General features: G+C 42.0%; 1 protein-coding gene across 4 annotated transcripts in view; it reads right to left on the reverse strand.

Annotated features, from left to right (window-relative positions):
• Positions 1-17481, reverse strand: part of chd3 (chromodomain helicase DNA binding protein 3) — a 59435-nt gene that overhangs the window by 26157 nt on the left and 15797 nt on the right. For 2 of the 4 annotated variants that reach the window (XM_040043473.1, XM_040043474.1), the window contains 19 exons: positions 17297-17434; positions 16769-16890; positions 15922-16095; positions 14757-14898; positions 14419-14550; positions 14088-14205; positions 9882-10006; positions 9557-9788; positions 9022-9206; positions 7642-7819; positions 7297-7383; positions 6872-6957; positions 6309-6442; positions 4760-4904; positions 2647-2809; positions 2368-2537; positions 514-724; positions 260-376; positions 35-169 (listed from right to left, as the gene is read on the reverse strand). In XM_040043473.1, coding sequence (XP_039899407.1) covers positions 35-169; positions 260-376; positions 514-724; positions 2368-2537; positions 2647-2809; positions 4760-4904; positions 6309-6442; positions 6872-6957; positions 7297-7383; positions 7642-7819; positions 9022-9206; positions 9557-9788; positions 9882-10006; positions 14088-14205; positions 14419-14550; positions 14757-14898; positions 15922-16095; positions 16769-16890; positions 17297-17434 — 2794 coding nt within the window. The remainder of the gene's footprint in view (positions 1-34; positions 170-259; positions 377-513; positions 725-2367; positions 2538-2646; positions 2810-4759; positions 4905-6308; positions 6443-6871; positions 6958-7296; positions 7384-7641; positions 7820-9021; positions 9207-9556; positions 9789-9881; positions 10007-14087; positions 14206-14418; positions 14551-14756; positions 14899-15921; positions 16096-16768; positions 16891-17296; positions 17435-17481) is intronic. The other 2 variants (XM_040043472.1, XM_040043471.1) reach the window with 2 other exon arrangements.

Consider the following 17481-nt stretch of genomic DNA (forward strand, 5'->3'; position numbering starts at 1 on the left):
ACACCGAGTCTATTCCAGATCTGCTGTAACTAACCAGTGAAGCCACCGTCTGCGATGTTGAACATGAAGCGAGGTCGCTCAGTCGGGGGCTTCCCGTTACCCTTCGGCGCCTCCTCCTTCGCTGCTTTGACTTCTTTTCCAGCATCCTTTTCACCTTTGACCTCCTCTGCTATCAACGACAGCGGTAAAAATGTTAATTAGTTTGTTATTGCAGCATACCGTTACACGTCTAACCACCAGGAACTGAACAGACACGCACCTTTCTTCACATCAGACACTTCGGTCTTATCCTTGGCATCTGTTGTTTCCGTTGTGGTAGGTGTTCCCTCCCGCTTTTCTTTTTCTTTCTCTTTCTCCTCCCCAACCCTTTCTCCTTCTGCAAAAACAAAAGGACCTGAGTCACATAAACCTGTTTTATGTGTTTGTGCATGTCAGACTTGAACTCACAATACAACAAAAAGTCTTATAATGTTTGGGCTTATCAAGTTTCCTTTTCTCTTTTTTTGTGTTCACCTGATTTCTCCTCTTTAACTTCTGAGTCCTGCTTAGATGTGTGTTTAGTCTCGTCTTTAGTCTCCTCCTGTGCTTTCTTCTCCTCTGTAGAGGCAGCTGGGTTATCGGTTGTGTCTTTCTTCTCGTCCTCTTTCGTGTTGCTGTCGTCTTTGCTTTCAGTTTTTTGAACGGAAGACACATGTTGCGATGTTTCTTTTGTGGAGTAGGAAAGCTGCGGAGAATAAAACAATGCAATATCACATAATCTTGTTTGCAGTCATGTGCCAAAATCTTCACGCCAGAAGTAAATACTGTATATAAAGACAGCCAGTTTGATGTCACCAAAGTCATGAGAGTGAATCTGAGTGGTGCAACTTCTCAATCACAAGGCAGGACAATCCTAAAACACACCCTGCTTTATTACCTTTTTCACTCTAATGCTGATCATCCTTCTAGCCATTTTCTCCCGCTTATCCAATTCAGTGTCATGGTTCGGCCTATTCTAGCAGCCATAAGGCGAGAAGCAGGTCACACTATGGACAGATTACAGGTCGCCGGTCTCTTGCACGGCTAACACAGAGGGGGTTTCAAGACTATTCACAGTCACATCCAAACCTATGGAAATTTCACAGTCACCAGTAAACCGAACCCCACTACCCGTAGTTCTTTGGACTCCTGGAGGAAGCCGGATTACCCCGAGAGGGCCCACGCAGACATGAGGAGAAAATGCAAATTCCACACAGAAAAGAACCGGCCAGGCGGCCCAGGACATCGTAACAGTCAAGTAAACAAGACCCCAGTCACACAGGCCTAGAGACATGTTGGCAACTACCAGTCATTAAGGAGAAACGTGCTTTCTCCAAACACGGTGGTAAAAACTGTCAATGGAACTGATGGACTTGTCTGCAAATACTGGTAAACTGCTCTAAGAAACTGAGCGTGACACAAACTCGACAGGTTGAGTTCAATTCAATTCAGTTTTATTTATTTGTCACTAAATCAGAACAACAGTTGCCTCAAGGTGCTTTATTTTGTAAGGTAAGGAAGGACACTATATTAACAGAGAGACAGCCCCAACAATCAAACAACTCACTTGCTAACAGTTGGAAGGAAAAAGTCCCTACAAGCAACCATGGCAATCTGCTAGCAACCAAAGCAGTCACCGGGAACCACTCCCAAACAGTCAGGGGATACGTTTCCCTAGCAACCAGAAGTTGTCACATCCCATATGGCCAACAACTCTCGAGCATATTTGCAGAACGTCCCGTGAGAAAGCCCCACATTTGCAACCAGAAGAGTCGCCCTCTGCTGGCTGTTAAACAGAACGCAGGTTAAGATGCACCATAACTGGCTTTTCAGTCCTATATCCATCTTTTATATACAGTCTACGGTCACACAGGGAGAAATCTCTTCGATGGCCACAATAAATCTTCTAATTAGCTTAATAAATTTATACAAAAAATTGCACAATTTGTTGTGGAAACATGCTACATCAGAGAAATAATAAGGTAATAAACAGACCACCTGTTCATTTGCCACTATGGCCTTAATAGTCTTAAAATTTGAGTGGTGGAATATTTTTTTTGTGTTTTTCTGTCTTTTAGGCTTTAAACTGAGTACCATACTGCATGAAACTGCTGATACCGTGAAACTGATTGCATAGATAATTTTAAGACTGCAATGCCTGCATGTAAAATATAATTTTTAATTTTCAGTGAAAGGAGGATATGTGCAACAAATAAGAGATTTGTGAAATAAGTCAGAGGTTTTACTGACAAAACAGAAATATGCATAAATATTAAGATTAATGGAATAATTGAGAAGACACTGTACTGCAGGCAGGTTTTGATTTGCATTTTGAGGACCACGTCCCACCTCTGTAGGGTCTGCAGTTTTGTTGCCATCCACCTCTTTCCTTTCGTCCTTCTCCTTGTCCTTCTCCTTCAGTTTCTCTTTTTCCACAAGGGCCTCAACGTCCTCCTTGTCCTCCTCCTTTTCTCCCTCCTTCCCGTTCTTTTCCATCTTCTCTGCCGGAGCAGGGGTCGCTGCATTTGTTCATACACGTTAAATCATTTGCACATTACACATCAACGATGCTTTTATTTACGTGGAGCGCCCTCTGCTGGCCGCTGTTATTGGATGTTTTTGGGTTACCTGGCTTTGAGGTGCACGGTGTGTTGTTATAGCTGGCATCTGGGGTGGGCGTGGCGGTTTTCACCGCAGGAGAAGAGGCCCTGGAGGAGGATTTGTCTATGCTAACCTCAGACTTGAGCTCTGGAAGACTCCACCGACCGTTGATGTGCTCAAACTCCTGGATCTGAACACAAAACATGAAACACTCAGTAAAAAAAAAACAAAAAAAACTTGGCACCCACGCACTTTACCTAATACCACCTCCTTTAAACACACCACCCACATGCCCTGTTTGCCTGGCAGTATATCACACAATCCCTCTGGCACAGATAGCAGATCAGGATGTGTACACGTTTAAACAAGTTGGACTGAAAACTGGAAAGAAGATGTTTCGATAAACTAAGATAAACTGAGAAAGTGGAAGCAGCAAAGAAATCAAAGGGTATTTAAAGATGTAATGATTGATCGTTTCACATGAAATGATCTATTCCTTCTTTTGTTTAAGACCTGCAACTTCAAAAACACCTATAAACAAAAAAATTTGGATGTGCTTTATCATCATTATATTTATCCTAACTTTTTTAAATACGATTTGTAGTTGCAATTATTCTACGTTAGTCTTTCAGCGTATTTACATTCAGTAATTTACTCTCCGTGCAGTAGTTTTCAGCAGTTACCTGCACAGTCCAGCGTTCCCACTTTGCATTTAACTGCACAAGATATTTTTGTACAAGATATTCACAATATTACTGTTAATTCTCCACAGCTGTATGAGAGCTGAGTTCATGATATGCTTGAGTAAACTGGACATTTTCTGTTATGGCAAGAATTGCAAGGGCAAACTCTTTGCTGAGGTGTTTATTTACCCCTGATTATCATGGTTTTCATTTTTTTGGATAGAGAAACACATAAATCTGACAAGCATGGTCAAGTGCAAGCTGCAGAGACAGAAAGAAACTTGGATAAACAACACTAAAATTTTGTAAATGGAAAAATACTAGATGATGTTCTGGCCCCAATATAGACCAGTAAGTAGGGAAGAGATCCAGGAAGCACTTATGCACACAACAGTCTGATCTCTCTAATGCCCAATGAGAGGTACAAGATCCACATAGCACACACCAGCAGATTAGTGAACACATTTTTCCCCCTATAACCGTAAAACTATTAAATAAATAACAGATACACTCAACAAATGAGCAATGCATACTGCAAAAGTGCATGTCTCTGTAGTGTTGTAGTAGTAGTGTTGTTCATATAAATCTTTACTTGCACTGGTACAAAACACACTGGAGTCTTAGTTAGCACACTTAATGTTTTTCACATTTCACAAGACCCTATTTACACAATCAGAGCGACGATAAACATCTTGAACTCTGAATCTTTATCTGAGCTATAAAAGCTACTAATGCAGTTTTAAGAAGTACTTTTTGTTTCTGCTGCTGTTCGATGTTCCAAGCATTTATTTAACTCAAAGGAAAGACTCTGACACAGAGCCAGCAGGGAGCAACAAACACAACTGCTGGGTTTCTCCTGCTTCCATTTATTATCGAACTGTTCTCTACTGACACATAATATAAACTGTCACCTAATGAATCAGCAAGAGACACAGTTTGACTTTTTTATAGGATAAAAATGGCATCTGAGCCTACACGCGCATGTAGTTAGTCAGAAATAACAAAGCCAATCCTTTTAGAAATAGTGTGGTGACACTCAGATTAGGAAAAAAGCAAACTGTTCCCTTTACTTCAAACTGATTTTTAATTTTTGATCCAAATTATTTCCAGTAACAGTTCAGTAGTTATTGCATATTATAATAAGCCCCTTTTTTCTCTACTAAATTCTACACCCTTGTCAGAAATTCAAGTATTGACTGTGCAAAACTCATCTTACTGCTGACAAATTTAAAATTTTGCAGGGTGAAAGAGAATAAGAAGGTGCAGCTGCATACTTCCAACTCTTTAGCCATGTAACCAAATGTCGACTATCCTGCTGTTGTGTGGAAATCTGCAGGATGTAAAGTCTGCTTTGCAGCACTGTATACCTGTTTGCCATCACAGGATGAGAGCTGTCATAACTTGCATCATTCACCTCATCTGTCTGCAACTAGGAAAGGCAACAGGTTTCGTCTAACCTTCTTCTTGAGGAGCGACATGACGCCAATACGTGTGAGAACTGGCTGTCGACACAGTCCTTCTCTTGGGACGCCATCGGCGAACGTCTCGGCTCCATCAGCGACGGGCTCGCACAAGTGGCGCATGAAGAGAGACACGTAAGCTCTGGGAAAGAAGAAGGCAGAGATAGATGAACACACTGGACTTAGAGGAAGTTTAAAAGCTTGACCTTGATAGTGTGGAGGACCAAGACCACCATAATAAAAAACAAAAGCATATTTGAATATTATATCTTAATAACATTTTGTATTTTCTCCTAGTTATTTTCACAGCACTGTTCACTTTTGTGTTTAATTCCTTTATGCAGCGTGCGATGTGTATAACCACAGTGTTTGGAAGCATACTGTCTCCTTAGGTATTTATAAATGACATTAATAAACACAATGTTCTTAGCCTCATGTTCTGCTCTTGTGACATCTAAAAAAAAGCAAAGATACAAAAAATTCCGCTACAGTAGATTCTTACAAACGAAACTAAGAAAACATTTAGTTTTGATAACTTTTTCTGCTTTACTCCAGAGCATCATCTGCAAATCTGTCTATGAACAAGGAGGCATTTCTATTCAGTTACTGAGATCTTTGGAAAATCAGATAATATAGTGACAATGACTCCTCAATATGCAACACATTTTATAGCATTGTGGCGGAAGCGGTTGTGAGCCAACGCACCGGAGCGGCATCGGCTCATCACGCCGCCCTGCGTAAATAGCACTGGGTCCTGAGTGTGTGTTGTTGTTGGTTATGTTTGCAGCTGGCAGGGGGCGGGCTGCAGCCGAGTGCGCACGGCAACCGTGGAAATAGTGTCTGTTAATAAAGTATGCTGCAAAGCATGAACGTGTGGTCGGGTCTGCTGTGGATTTATTACAAGCATCATGCCAGGATCTAACTTGTGAATGATGGTAAGGGTAGGGCTGATGCTTTCATTCAGGTTTATGTCTGGTTCTCTTTATCAGCTCATCACAGCTGTTTCATCATCTGCTGCAAAGCCAACAAATTACATATGCATAATCTCTTTAAAAACACCCTTTATAACTGCAGGATGTTATAGTCGCCCCCTAACCCTGGTGCATAGCTGCCATTATCAAGTTCAAAGAAAAAGCTACACAACTTTTTAGTGGGAATTCTGATGTTAACAATCAGAATTTAGACAAAATTGTACACAAAGTAAGAATATTTTTACGATTTTTTGTGAGTCGCCCGAAGCTTCGAATCCAGTTCATTGCTCTTTTATTACTGGCAGCTTCACAATGAAACAGACTGTTTAATGGCATAATGCAATGTTGGAACAGAATGAATTGGATTATCACCCACTGAGCCGTGACATCTCTGTCACCGGATAGCGAGCGCGAAAAGTAAAAGTCAGTTTCTGATATGATTGTTCTTTGCACTGCAGAGTGTTTTAAGATGTGCATTTCGTGCATTTAATTCCTTGTGAATCTACAAAATGATGTGTAATAATTTTAATTTTGTGGGTTTTGGTCCTCTGTGTAATAAACTGTTTGTTACTTACTTGAATTCTTTCTCAGTCTTGCCTTTGAGGTCTCTTACAAGCCACTGAGAAGAGAAAGCATCCTGAGATGGCATCCCCCAGCGCATTACAGCATTCAGGAAAGCTTTGCGCTGGCGTGTGTTAAAGCCCAGAACCTATTGAAAGAACAGTTTATATATGTGAACTACTATTATCCTAGAGCTTGATTGAAAATGCCAGAATGAAAAACTTTTTCATAATCTTGCAGACACTTTTGTGTTTTTAAAACCTCCCAGGGCCTTTTCTGTTTAAGTCTGACTCTTTGATAATGCTAAAATAAACTCTAAGTCCAATCTTTAACAGTGCAGGAGATCATTATCACGTCCGCCATAATCAGGATGATGAATGAGCTTAGAAGGTTCAGAGCTGTTGAAGAAGTAATTGCTTTGCCGCCATCTCTAATAAAGGATAATTCGGTTTTTAAAGATCGCTGAAAAAATAACCGTGAATGCTAGTTCGCTTTAAAAAAAAGCCTGACAGATTTCAGAAATATCACAATTTAAAATAAAACAAATGAGTAAGACTAGTTCCAGAGCTGTACAAACCTCAAGGTTGCCTCCCACCCTGGCCAGAAGAGGAGGCAGAGGTTTATCTTTGTCATTCCTCAACTGCCGACGTGATTGCCGTCGTCCTGTGCAAAAAATTAGGCAACAAAAATGACGCACGTAAGAATATTTGCTACAAAAAAGACAGATGTGCTCAATAAAACATGTTCTTTATTTATTTTTACATTTTGCAACCCGGCAGTTATTCGTGTCAACCAAGAGTTAAAAACTTCTGATAAGCCTGAAGCATTTTGGTTTGAATTTTTGGCAAGCCAACTTGTTCTGCTCTGCCAGGGAACTGTAACAACTAAATCAAATTCAAGCTGTAATTCAACACAGGCCTGAGAGCGTGTCCTACAAAATATATATTTCGACTTTCACAAGCAGTTCTTGCTCGATCTGATGCCTCCGATTCTTTTCCTTACCTTCTGGCCGATCATCAAAGTCCTCGTCCTCCTCCTCAGAACCCACCGAGTACTCGGACTGGTTATCTGAAATGTCAGCATGCCACTCTGAAACAGCACACGGTGGTCTGTCAATAGGCCAGGCCCATTCACTTCCACTGTGCAAGTCATAACTCAAAAAGCACACACACATAATCTGAGACCTCATTATTTTTCTACTTCCATCCCCAGATTAACATAATAAATCTTACATCCATTCTTAGGTCCACGTGAACGAGGACCCATGTTCACATCCAGGGCTTCCTACTCCTAAGCATCATTCTGTTATGTGGAGTTTCTTCATCTTACACGACACTCGCCCCCTACCTTGGTCTTCCTGTGCAGCATCATTGTAGTTGACAGGCTTGCGGTTCCTCTTTCCTTTACCAAGTTTGCTTGCCAGATCCTCTTGTTGCTGTTCGTAGTGATGCCGCAAAAGCTTCTCCCAATAATCTGGGTCCACGTTCTCCTCCTGTTTGATTATCTCCCGCTCAATCTCCTCGATCTGCAGCATTAAAGATGAGAACACATGGAAAAAACTGAAGACTGTGGGACTTAAGAGTTAAAATATAATCTCTAAGAAACAACAATAAACTTAAGTTTGTTAGGAAAAAAAAGGAATGGTGGTTTGCTCACATAAGCTGATCTCAAGCTAACCTGTGGACAGATCTGATGTCTCCAAGTTTATTAGACTTGGCAAACAGAAGGCAACTCAGATAACCACACGTTAAAACTGGGATTTGCAGAAGAGCATCTCTGAATGCACAACATGTTAAACCTTGAACCAAATGGGCTACAGCCGCAGAAGACCACACCACATGACTCTAGTGAGGCAACAAGTCAGTGGGGCTCGTCAACAGGACAAAATGAGACTGGAAAAATGTTTTCTGGGCTCATGAGTTTCTATTTCTCCTGTGACATTCAGGGGGTAGGATCAGAATTTGGCATAAACAACACAAAAGCATCATTGGTTACCAACTAAGCATTCCTTACACACCAGAACCAGTATTATTATGAGTATTACTCAACCACATCCACCTATTTACGACCACAGGGTGCCACCTTCTGATGGCCGCTTCCAGCAGGATAACACACCATGTCACAAACATGACACTGATTTCACTCAACAGTCACCAAATCTCAGGATGTGAAGCTGACAAATCTGCAACTGTGAGATACCGTCATGTAAAAATGGACCAAAATCACTGAGGAATGTTTCCAGCACCTTGTTGAATCTGAACCTGGGTTGCTCAACATGTTCTCTGGAATGAAAATGATTTGTTTTTTTCAGTGCAGTTTTATTTTCAGGCTCTCTCTAGTGGCAAATTATGTGGAAACCATCCACCCATCCATCCATTTGCTTCCGCTTATCCTTTTTCAGGGTCACGGGGGGCGCTGGAGCCTATCCCAGCTGTCATAGGGCGAGAGGCGGGGTACACCCTGGACAGGTCGCCAGTCTGTCGCAGGGCTCACACATAGGGACAGACAACCATTCACACTAACATTCACTCACACATTCACACCTAGTGGCAATTTGGACCAGGACTTGCATAATTTTTGAACATGTATGTGCAAAGAAATGCTACACTTCATCTCTATTTTTCATCCATGTGAGGAGAAAACGATGTCTCCACTCCAGACCTTTGCACAAGTTGCACATTTTTGCAAGCAAAGATACAATAAATGGGTATTCAAGTAAGTCCTCACCTTATCTTCTTCTCGCACCATGTACTGGGCCACTTTGAAGGAGCTGAGGTACTCGTTCATGTTCTGGACATCCGAGTCGTCTGTGTCGTCTTGGCTTCGGTCCAGCAGCCTCTCGATGGCGGTGCTGTCATAGTGAATGACGTTGCCCTCGTCCTCAACTTTATCCCCTGAACTGTTCTTCATGCCTGCCAAATGTGGAGTTAAAAAGCGAGCAATTGTTTCTATGGTTCTTCCAACACATTTTAACAAGTAAAAATGCTCTTGTCAGTTATTTTAATCAATAACACCAGAACATGCCAGGAATGCCCTGTGGCGAAACCTGTCAGAATGAAAGGCATTAAACTGAGTGTATTTGACAAAATAATTGAATTCAGCAGAATAAGCCTATCAAAACATGCCCTATTAGAATCTATCCCAATCCAAGCCAAACCCCTACTTGATTACATTTAACAGACAATCCTAGTTTTATTTGACTAACAGATCCAGCTCAGCTCGTGGACGTGTTATTTTTAGATTCAACAGTAACTGCCGTCACCTTCCCCCTCGTCCTTGAAGAGCTCCTCCGTCCCAAACTTGAGGATATCGTCCAGCTCCTGCTTGGTCATGGAGCCTGCCTTGGATCCCAAACCCGGGCGCACCACTAGGTGGGTCAGCATCATCTTCCTCTTGGCCACCTGGGTGATACGCTCCTCCACGCTGGCTCGCGTCACGAAACGATAAATCATGACCTTGTTGGCCTGTCCGATGCGGTGAGCTCGACTGAAGGCCTGCGAAGGAAGCGATGAGGTAATTCTTTAAAGAGGCAAAGTTTTACGAAGTAGAGATCACTTCGCTTACACAAAAAGCCGACCGAACGGCACCTGAATGTCATTATGAGGATTCCAGTCCGAGTCGAAGATGATGACAGTGTCCGCTGTGGCCAGGTTGATGCCTAAACCTCCGGCTCTGGTGGAGAGCAAGAAGCAAAACTGGCAAGCACCCGGAGCTGGAAACAGAGAGGGCGGAGAGCGTATGTGTGAGAGGGAAATAAACAGGAACACTTGTAGGACAGTGTGTAAAAGAATCACGCAAACATGCTTTACTAAAGTCTGCAGTAGGCAATTTATCAAAGACTGCACTGATATTATCACCTTAAAAAGGGGCTCTAGTTTGAACCTTATGTGGCTGTGATAGCTGTAGCTGGAAGTGTTCATGTGTTTGGAAGCAGAAGGGGTGATGCTGTCAGAATGAGCTCATAATTGGCGCGGGTGGATGCGCTCAAAGCTGTGAGCACGGGGCCAAAACATTCGCTCTGTCCTGGAGCTCTTCAGCCTGAATGTTTAGAGCTGAGCCCCACATAGTTCTACTGTTCAATAACACCGATATAATAATCAAACAGAGCAGAACTCAACTAACTTAGCTGGACTACAGGGAGGAAAGGTGAAAATCCCCATTTTCCAAATTGTATGCGTAACACATACAAGGATACATCTTGTTTTACAGGCTACAAGTTGCTTCTTTTTACAGTGAAAAAGTCTGAGCATTTACAGAGTGCAGAAAGCTCATTCCTCCAATACAGCGATTTTATGCTTTGTGATCTTTGCACACACTCCGATGCACCGGGGCTGAGATCGATCCACCAACCATCCACCTGAGCTACAGCTGCCATAAACGAATCGCTGATGCAGGACGATCTTACAGCACGTAACAGTGACTTTGATGAATCTCGGCAGCGTCGCGAGGCATTCAGAAAAAACATTCGCACCTGCCTTCACACCTGTGGGCAATTTAGCGTTACCAATTAACCTATCATGACTACCTGCATGCCTTTGGACTGTGGGAAGCGGAGAGAACCCACGCAAACATGGGGAGAACATGCAAGAAAGACCCCGGCATGATGGTGGAATTGAACACAGGACCTTCTACTGTGAGGCGACAGTGCTAACCACCGTTCATTACTGCATACATGGATCAGGTTCTGACAGTAAAACAATGTTGTCTTCTACAAATCACTCAGATCAGCTGTTACACATACGATTCATGTTTATCTGGTGGGATAGATGCAAGAATTTCATGTCCTGCACCCCTCCTGAGCGGTCAGATTTATCCCAAGCATGGCTGTCTCTACCTCTGAACCCACACGGTCCCCAGCAATTTCTATAAATATATATATATATATTTTTTTTAATCATACAGATTCTTCTTCTGCTGCCTCTCTGTGATTTAAATTGTCACTGTGTTTCCAGAGAGAAAAACATGAAGAAGACAAGGTGCCAATTTTGCTCATTGGGTGTCACAAGGCTTCTAGTCTAACACCAGGCGCTTTGTTGCTTAATTTCCCCCTTCTTCCCATCCACTCTCCACTATCCAATAAAGGTCACCCACCACCACCACAAAAAATAAAATAAAATATCTCAACAAAAAAGGCTTTGACATCATGGGTTTCACTTTGTGTGTGTGTGGGTGTGTAAATGGTGCTTTTCTACTATATTTGACTGCTTTATACAACATACTTCATTCACTCAGTCACACCCGTTGACACAAGCACTTTTCCACAGCTGCGTGCTTTGTACAGGGAGTGCAGAATCATTAGGCAAATGATTATTTTGTCCACATCATCCTCTTCATGCATGTTGTCTTACTCCAAGCTGTATAGGCTCGAAAGCCTACTACCAATTAAGCATATTAGGTGATGTGCATCTCTGTAATGAGAAGGGGTGTGGTCTAATGACATCAACACCCTATATCAGGTGTGCATAATTATTAGGCAACGTCCTTTCCTTTGGCAAAATGGGTCAAAAGAAGGACTTGACAGGCTCAGAAAAGTCAAAAATAGTCAGATATCTTGCAGAGGGATGCAGCAGTCTCAAAATTGCAAAGCTTCTGAAGCGTGATCATCGAACAATCAAGCGTTTCATTCAAAATAGTCAACAGGGTCGCAAGAAGTGTGTGGAAAAACCAAGGCTCAAAATAACTGCCCATGAACTGAGAAAAGTCAAGCGTGCAGCTGCCAAGATGCCACTTGCCACCAGTTTGGCCATATTTCAGAGCTGCAACATCACTGGAGTGCCCAAAAGCACAAGGTGTGCAATACTCAGAGACATGGCCAAGGTAAGAAAGGCTGAAAGACGACCACCACTGAACAAGACACACAAGCTGAAACGTCAAGACTGGGCCAAGAAATATCTCAAGACTGATTTTTCTAAGGTTTTATGGACTGATGAAATGAGAGTGAGTCTTGATGGGCCAGATGGATGGGCCCGTGGCTGGATTGGTAAAGGGCAGAGAGCTCCAGTCCGACTCAGACGCCAGCAAGGTGGAGGTGGAGTACTGGTTTGGGCTGGTATCATCAAAGATGAGCTTGTGGGGCCTTTTCGGGTTGAGGATGGAGTCAAGCTCAACTCCCAGTCCTACTGCCAGTTTCTGGAAGACACCTTCTTCAAGCAGTGGTACAGGAAGAAGTCTGCATCCTTCAAGAAAAACATGATTTTCATGCAGGACAATGCTCCATCACACGCGTCCAAGTACTCCACAGCGTGGCTGGCAAGAAAGGGTATAAAAGAAGAAAAACTAATGACATGGCCTACCTTGTTCACCTGATCTGAACCCCATTGAGAACCTGTGGTCCATCATCAAATGTGAGATTTACAAGGAGGGAAAACAGTACACCTCTCTGAACAGTGTCTGGGAGGCTGTGGTTGCTGCTGCACGCAATGTTGATGGTGAACAGATCAAAACACTGACAGAATCCATGGATGGCAGGCTTTTGAGTGTCCTTGCAAAGAAAGGTGGCTATATTGGTCGCTGATTTGTTTTTGTTTTGTTTTTGAATGTCAGAAATGTATATTTGTGAATGTGGAGATGTTATATTGGTTTCACTGGTAAAAATAAATAATTGAAATGGGTATATATTTGTTTTTTGTTAAGTTGCCTAATAATTATGCACAGTAATAGTCACCTGCACACACAGATATCCCCCTAAAATAGCTAAAACTAAAAACAAACTAAAAACTACTTCCAAAAACATTCAGCTTTGATATTAATGAGTTTTTTGGGTTCATTGAGAACATGGTTGTTGTTCAATAATAAAATTATTCCTCAAAAATACAACTTGCCTAATAATTCTGCACTCCCTGTAGAAGTGGTAGGTAACGAAGTACAAATACTTCCTTAATGTACTTAAGTGCAATTTACAGTTGTTTATACTTTACTTTTTTTTCCGGACTACTTTTTACTTTTACTCCCTGAATTTAAAAAAAATTTATGTACTTTTTACTCCTTACATTTTCAAAACAGACTTGTTGCTTTTGCTTTACCGCATTTGGGAGGTATCATTTCTATGATCATCATGCTAAATCTTGCCCTCAGATTCTTCATTTTCTTAAACATTGAATCCCAAAAGTCAAATGAGGAGTTGAGCGTTACCAACAGAATGTTTTTGAAAGTGTTTTCCATATTTCTTCTTGTTATTGTGCAATCAAAGCAACATCATCATCATATGACCCTCGACCTAAATGTAGAGAATTAACCGCGCGAGGAACCATCTGAATCCTGACGACGAATAAATAAATAAGCACTTTAATGACACGCTTTGTACATTACATTTAAATTGAATTTGACTTAACAGTAGTTTTATTAATAATGTGTAAATTGCATCATTTTAAAATGCAGTATATTGCCTGCACTGTAAAAAGGTTCTGTAAAACCATTATGGCCCCATTAGTGCTGAAGGAGAAGCTACCGAGGGCACACTCCCTTTAAGAGTGCAGTGGTCCCAGCTTCCACGGGCATGCTTGTTACAGTTGGTTTCAACAAGCTAAAATAAATGTGGCAGAAACACATGACTTCACTGACTACTGCCTGTGTCAGTCTTGTACATACAGCCTATTGGTATAACTGTCTCGTATCGTTTTAAAACATTTTAAATTATATTTTAATCAGCAAACTTTCTCGGTTAGTCTGTCGCAGCATTTTTGTTATTTCTGTCAATTTAATGAGTCTTTCTAGAGTACTGCAAGACAGCGTGACACCTTCTCATCCTTAGCTGAGCTCACGGACAGCTTACCGCACTTGATCCTGTGTCTCACCGTTAAAGCGGTCGATGGCTTCTTGCCTCAGCGCTCCCGTGATGCCTCCATCAATTCGCTCGTACTTGTAACCTTCATAATCCAGAAAATCTTCAAGTAAGTCGAGCATTTTAGTCATCTGAAAACGGAGGAGACAGAGAGGTAGAGAGAGACACCGGCATGTGTTTTCATGAATACTTGATTACCCGTGCAGCCGCACAGCTGGAATCACAGCCTGCCGCTGAGCCTTCTGGAGATGTCACGAGACCAATTTAACATCTGCGCAGGGAGATACCCATCTGGTGTTTGCGTGTGTGAATGCGCGCTCGTTTGTGTCTGTGTGAAGACGTACCTGTGAGAAGACCAGCACTCGGTGTCCCTGCTCTTTCAGCTTCCTCAGCATCTTCTGCAACAGGGTCAGTTTCCCAGAGGCCTTAGTGAGGGCTGACCCTTCATAAGCACCGCTGGGTGTTTTCGGGGATTCCTACAAACACAAAGAAGATACAGTATGACACAGGAGCTCTTCCACACATTACCACAGGGTGTCCCTGTTAAGCAATTTGCTATTCATTTAAAGCAAATCTTGGAGTAAATGCTGAAATAATACAGGAAACTTAAGCAGCATTAAATCTACTCTTTCTGTGGATCAAGAATCCCCAAAGACAAAAGTGTCCTTTTGTTTCTTCTCACCATTGAGGCAACGGGGAAGAGGTAGGGATGATTGCAGCACTTCTTTAGGTCCATCATGATGTTGAGCAGCGAGACCTGATTTCCTCCGCCTTTCGAGTTTAGAGCTTCAAAGTTTTTGGTCAGAATTAGCTTGTAGTATTTCCTGCATTTAAGAAAATCCAAGAAAAACACAAAATCGTGAAATGATTAGGAGTGTGTCAATACGACGTCAACAACACGACGTCAACAACAATACGACGTCTATTAAATCTTTGAATTCTCGCATTTCACTGAGTCCCACTGACACTGGTGGAGGAATTCCAGGAGCCAGCTGTTCAGTTTTAAGATGCACAGCTGGTTCATTTTTCGCTTTAATGTGGTTCATTTGTGCAGATGTGAACAAAGTCATCGCACATGAGTGAGGACCGAAATAACAACAACAAGACCATTGGATGAGCGAGCAACTGGTTTATGGTGAAAACGTGATCCAATCTCTAGCCGATCTTGTTGCAGTCAGGTATATTGAATACAAATGTTAGGAATAACTGCTCCATGTTATTCACTAGTCCAGAACAATGTTGCTCCTGCTCTGAACACATCCGACCAATAAGAGGACTGAATGTTCTCATGTGGTTTGTAGTGACACATTTTGGTCTCCAAGAAAAGAAACCAAAAGAAAGGAAATCATGGGAAAAAATCTAAGAGTTTACAAACTCTTCAGTAAGTATTTGTTGATAATTCTGTATTTCCAGCTTTGTGGGAACACCTCAACTCTACCGAACACCTTTGGGATGAATTAGAAAGAGTCAGCCCGTCTGATCTGACATCAGTGTCTGACCGCCCAAATGCTTTTCTGCATTAACGGACAACAATCCCACAGACAGGCTCCAACATGTGCAAAAGCTTCCCAGGAGAGTGCAGAGGGGTACCAACTCCAGATTAATGCCTGGCTCCTCTTGTTTCTACAATGTTTATATAATGTGTAGATCAAGATGAAGTCTTTTTAAAACCTTTTTCTCCCCTCCAACAAACACTTACAAACAACAGAGGATGTATAGACTAACTGTCGCACTTGTACACACAAACACACCCTTTCAGTTGAATCTGACCTTGGTTTTAGGCTACGGAAGATGCTCGTCTAAGTGCTACAAACGTAGATTTGTATCTACATTTGTCAGTGTCATACTTCTGCATAGGGCTCAGCTCCACTCTGACAATCAGCTCGGTCTTGGCGGGCATGTTCTTGAAGACGTCGGCCTTCAGTCTGCGCAACATGTGAGGCCCCAGCAGGTCATGGAGCTTCTTGATCTGGTCCTCCTTGGAAATGTCAGCGAACTCTTCTAGGAAGCCCTCGAGGTTACTGCAAAGAGAGAGAGAAGAAAATCTATCATAGACAATTCTACTGCAACGAGAAATAAGAACAGATGAATTAGTAGAGCTACAAGTACTGGGCACATTACTGTTTACAGGTAATGAGATACGTGTACATAATAGTAACCCCTGTAAACCTAAGCATTAGGCTTTAGACTACTCCAAACACTCAGTTACTATCTTTTCTACTTTTGTGCTGAACAGATATCAGCTTCATTTGCTTCTATGGACGCAACGCTTACAAGCTTTTGTTTGAGGGAGCCAGACGAGGGGCAGCCAATCAGAAGAAAGTGGCCTTTCAAGAGTGTGGCCTCACTCTTTATAATTGCTAGAAAATTGTCAGTGTTTGTTCAAACACCTGACCATTTTATAATTAGTTAAATATTAATTTGCATACATGAGATTTATTTGTATTATACTTCTACACTCTCACAAACACATAAAAACTCATGTGTTAAATATGACACACTTAACAGAGAGTAGGTAAAACAGCTTTTTCTAACAGGGGATGAAGTGAATGGGCTGCACCAAAAGCTAGAACAGATTCATTATTTTTTTAATTAATGACGACTCATGCAAAGCTACTCTTGTAGGACCCCCCTTTTAAAATTAGGTGTTCATGTAGTGTGAAGGTGTGTGCTTTACAAAGAAAGAAGTCCTACTTGAAGCGGTTAGGTGTGAGGAAGTTGAGCAGGTGAAACAGCTCCTCCAGGTTGTTCTGTAACGGAGTTCCTGTGAGCAGAAGCTTGTAGTCGATCTTGTAGTCGTTCAGACGCCTGAAGAACTGGAAACACAAATAAGGAAGCTCAGCGTTATTTAACTCTCAGTGGATTTTTCTAAACTTTTCCACATCATTAAAAAACAAACATATTTGACTTAATTTCACATCAGTTTTATTTCTATAGTGCAAACTCACAACAATAGTCGCCTTAAGGTGTTTTATACTGTAAGTAAATATCTTATATTGCATAGATCTTATAATTAGTTGTAATTAAGTCATTATGGCATGGACCCCAACTTCCTGAAGAAGTACAGCTAATACTTAATCTATTACTCTCATGATAAAGTGCATTAAACGACCTATGAAAGTAGTTAAGTACTGTGGGACTAAAGTGTTGCCATTGCATAGTTTGGCCACCAGAGAGAGGTGAAGTGCGTTAATGTGGACTCATATGCAGTAGCTGCTGTACCTTGGACTGGTTGTTCTTAAGGCGGTGAGCTTCATCCACCACCAGACAGGCCCAGTCAATAGACTTCAGCGCCGTTTGGTCGATGGTCACCAGCTCGTAGGAGGTCAGCAGCACGTGGAATTTAATAGGAGCTTCTCGCTGCAGGAGGACAAACAAGGGAGGAAGGATGAGTGGACGCCACTGTC

The sequence above is a fragment of the Simochromis diagramma genome, unplaced genomic scaffold (genome assembly GCF_900408965.1).
Source record: "Simochromis diagramma unplaced genomic scaffold, fSimDia1.1 OVJJ01000656.1, whole genome shotgun sequence".
NCBI lineage: Eukaryota > Metazoa > Chordata > Actinopteri > Cichliformes > Cichlidae > Simochromis > Simochromis diagramma.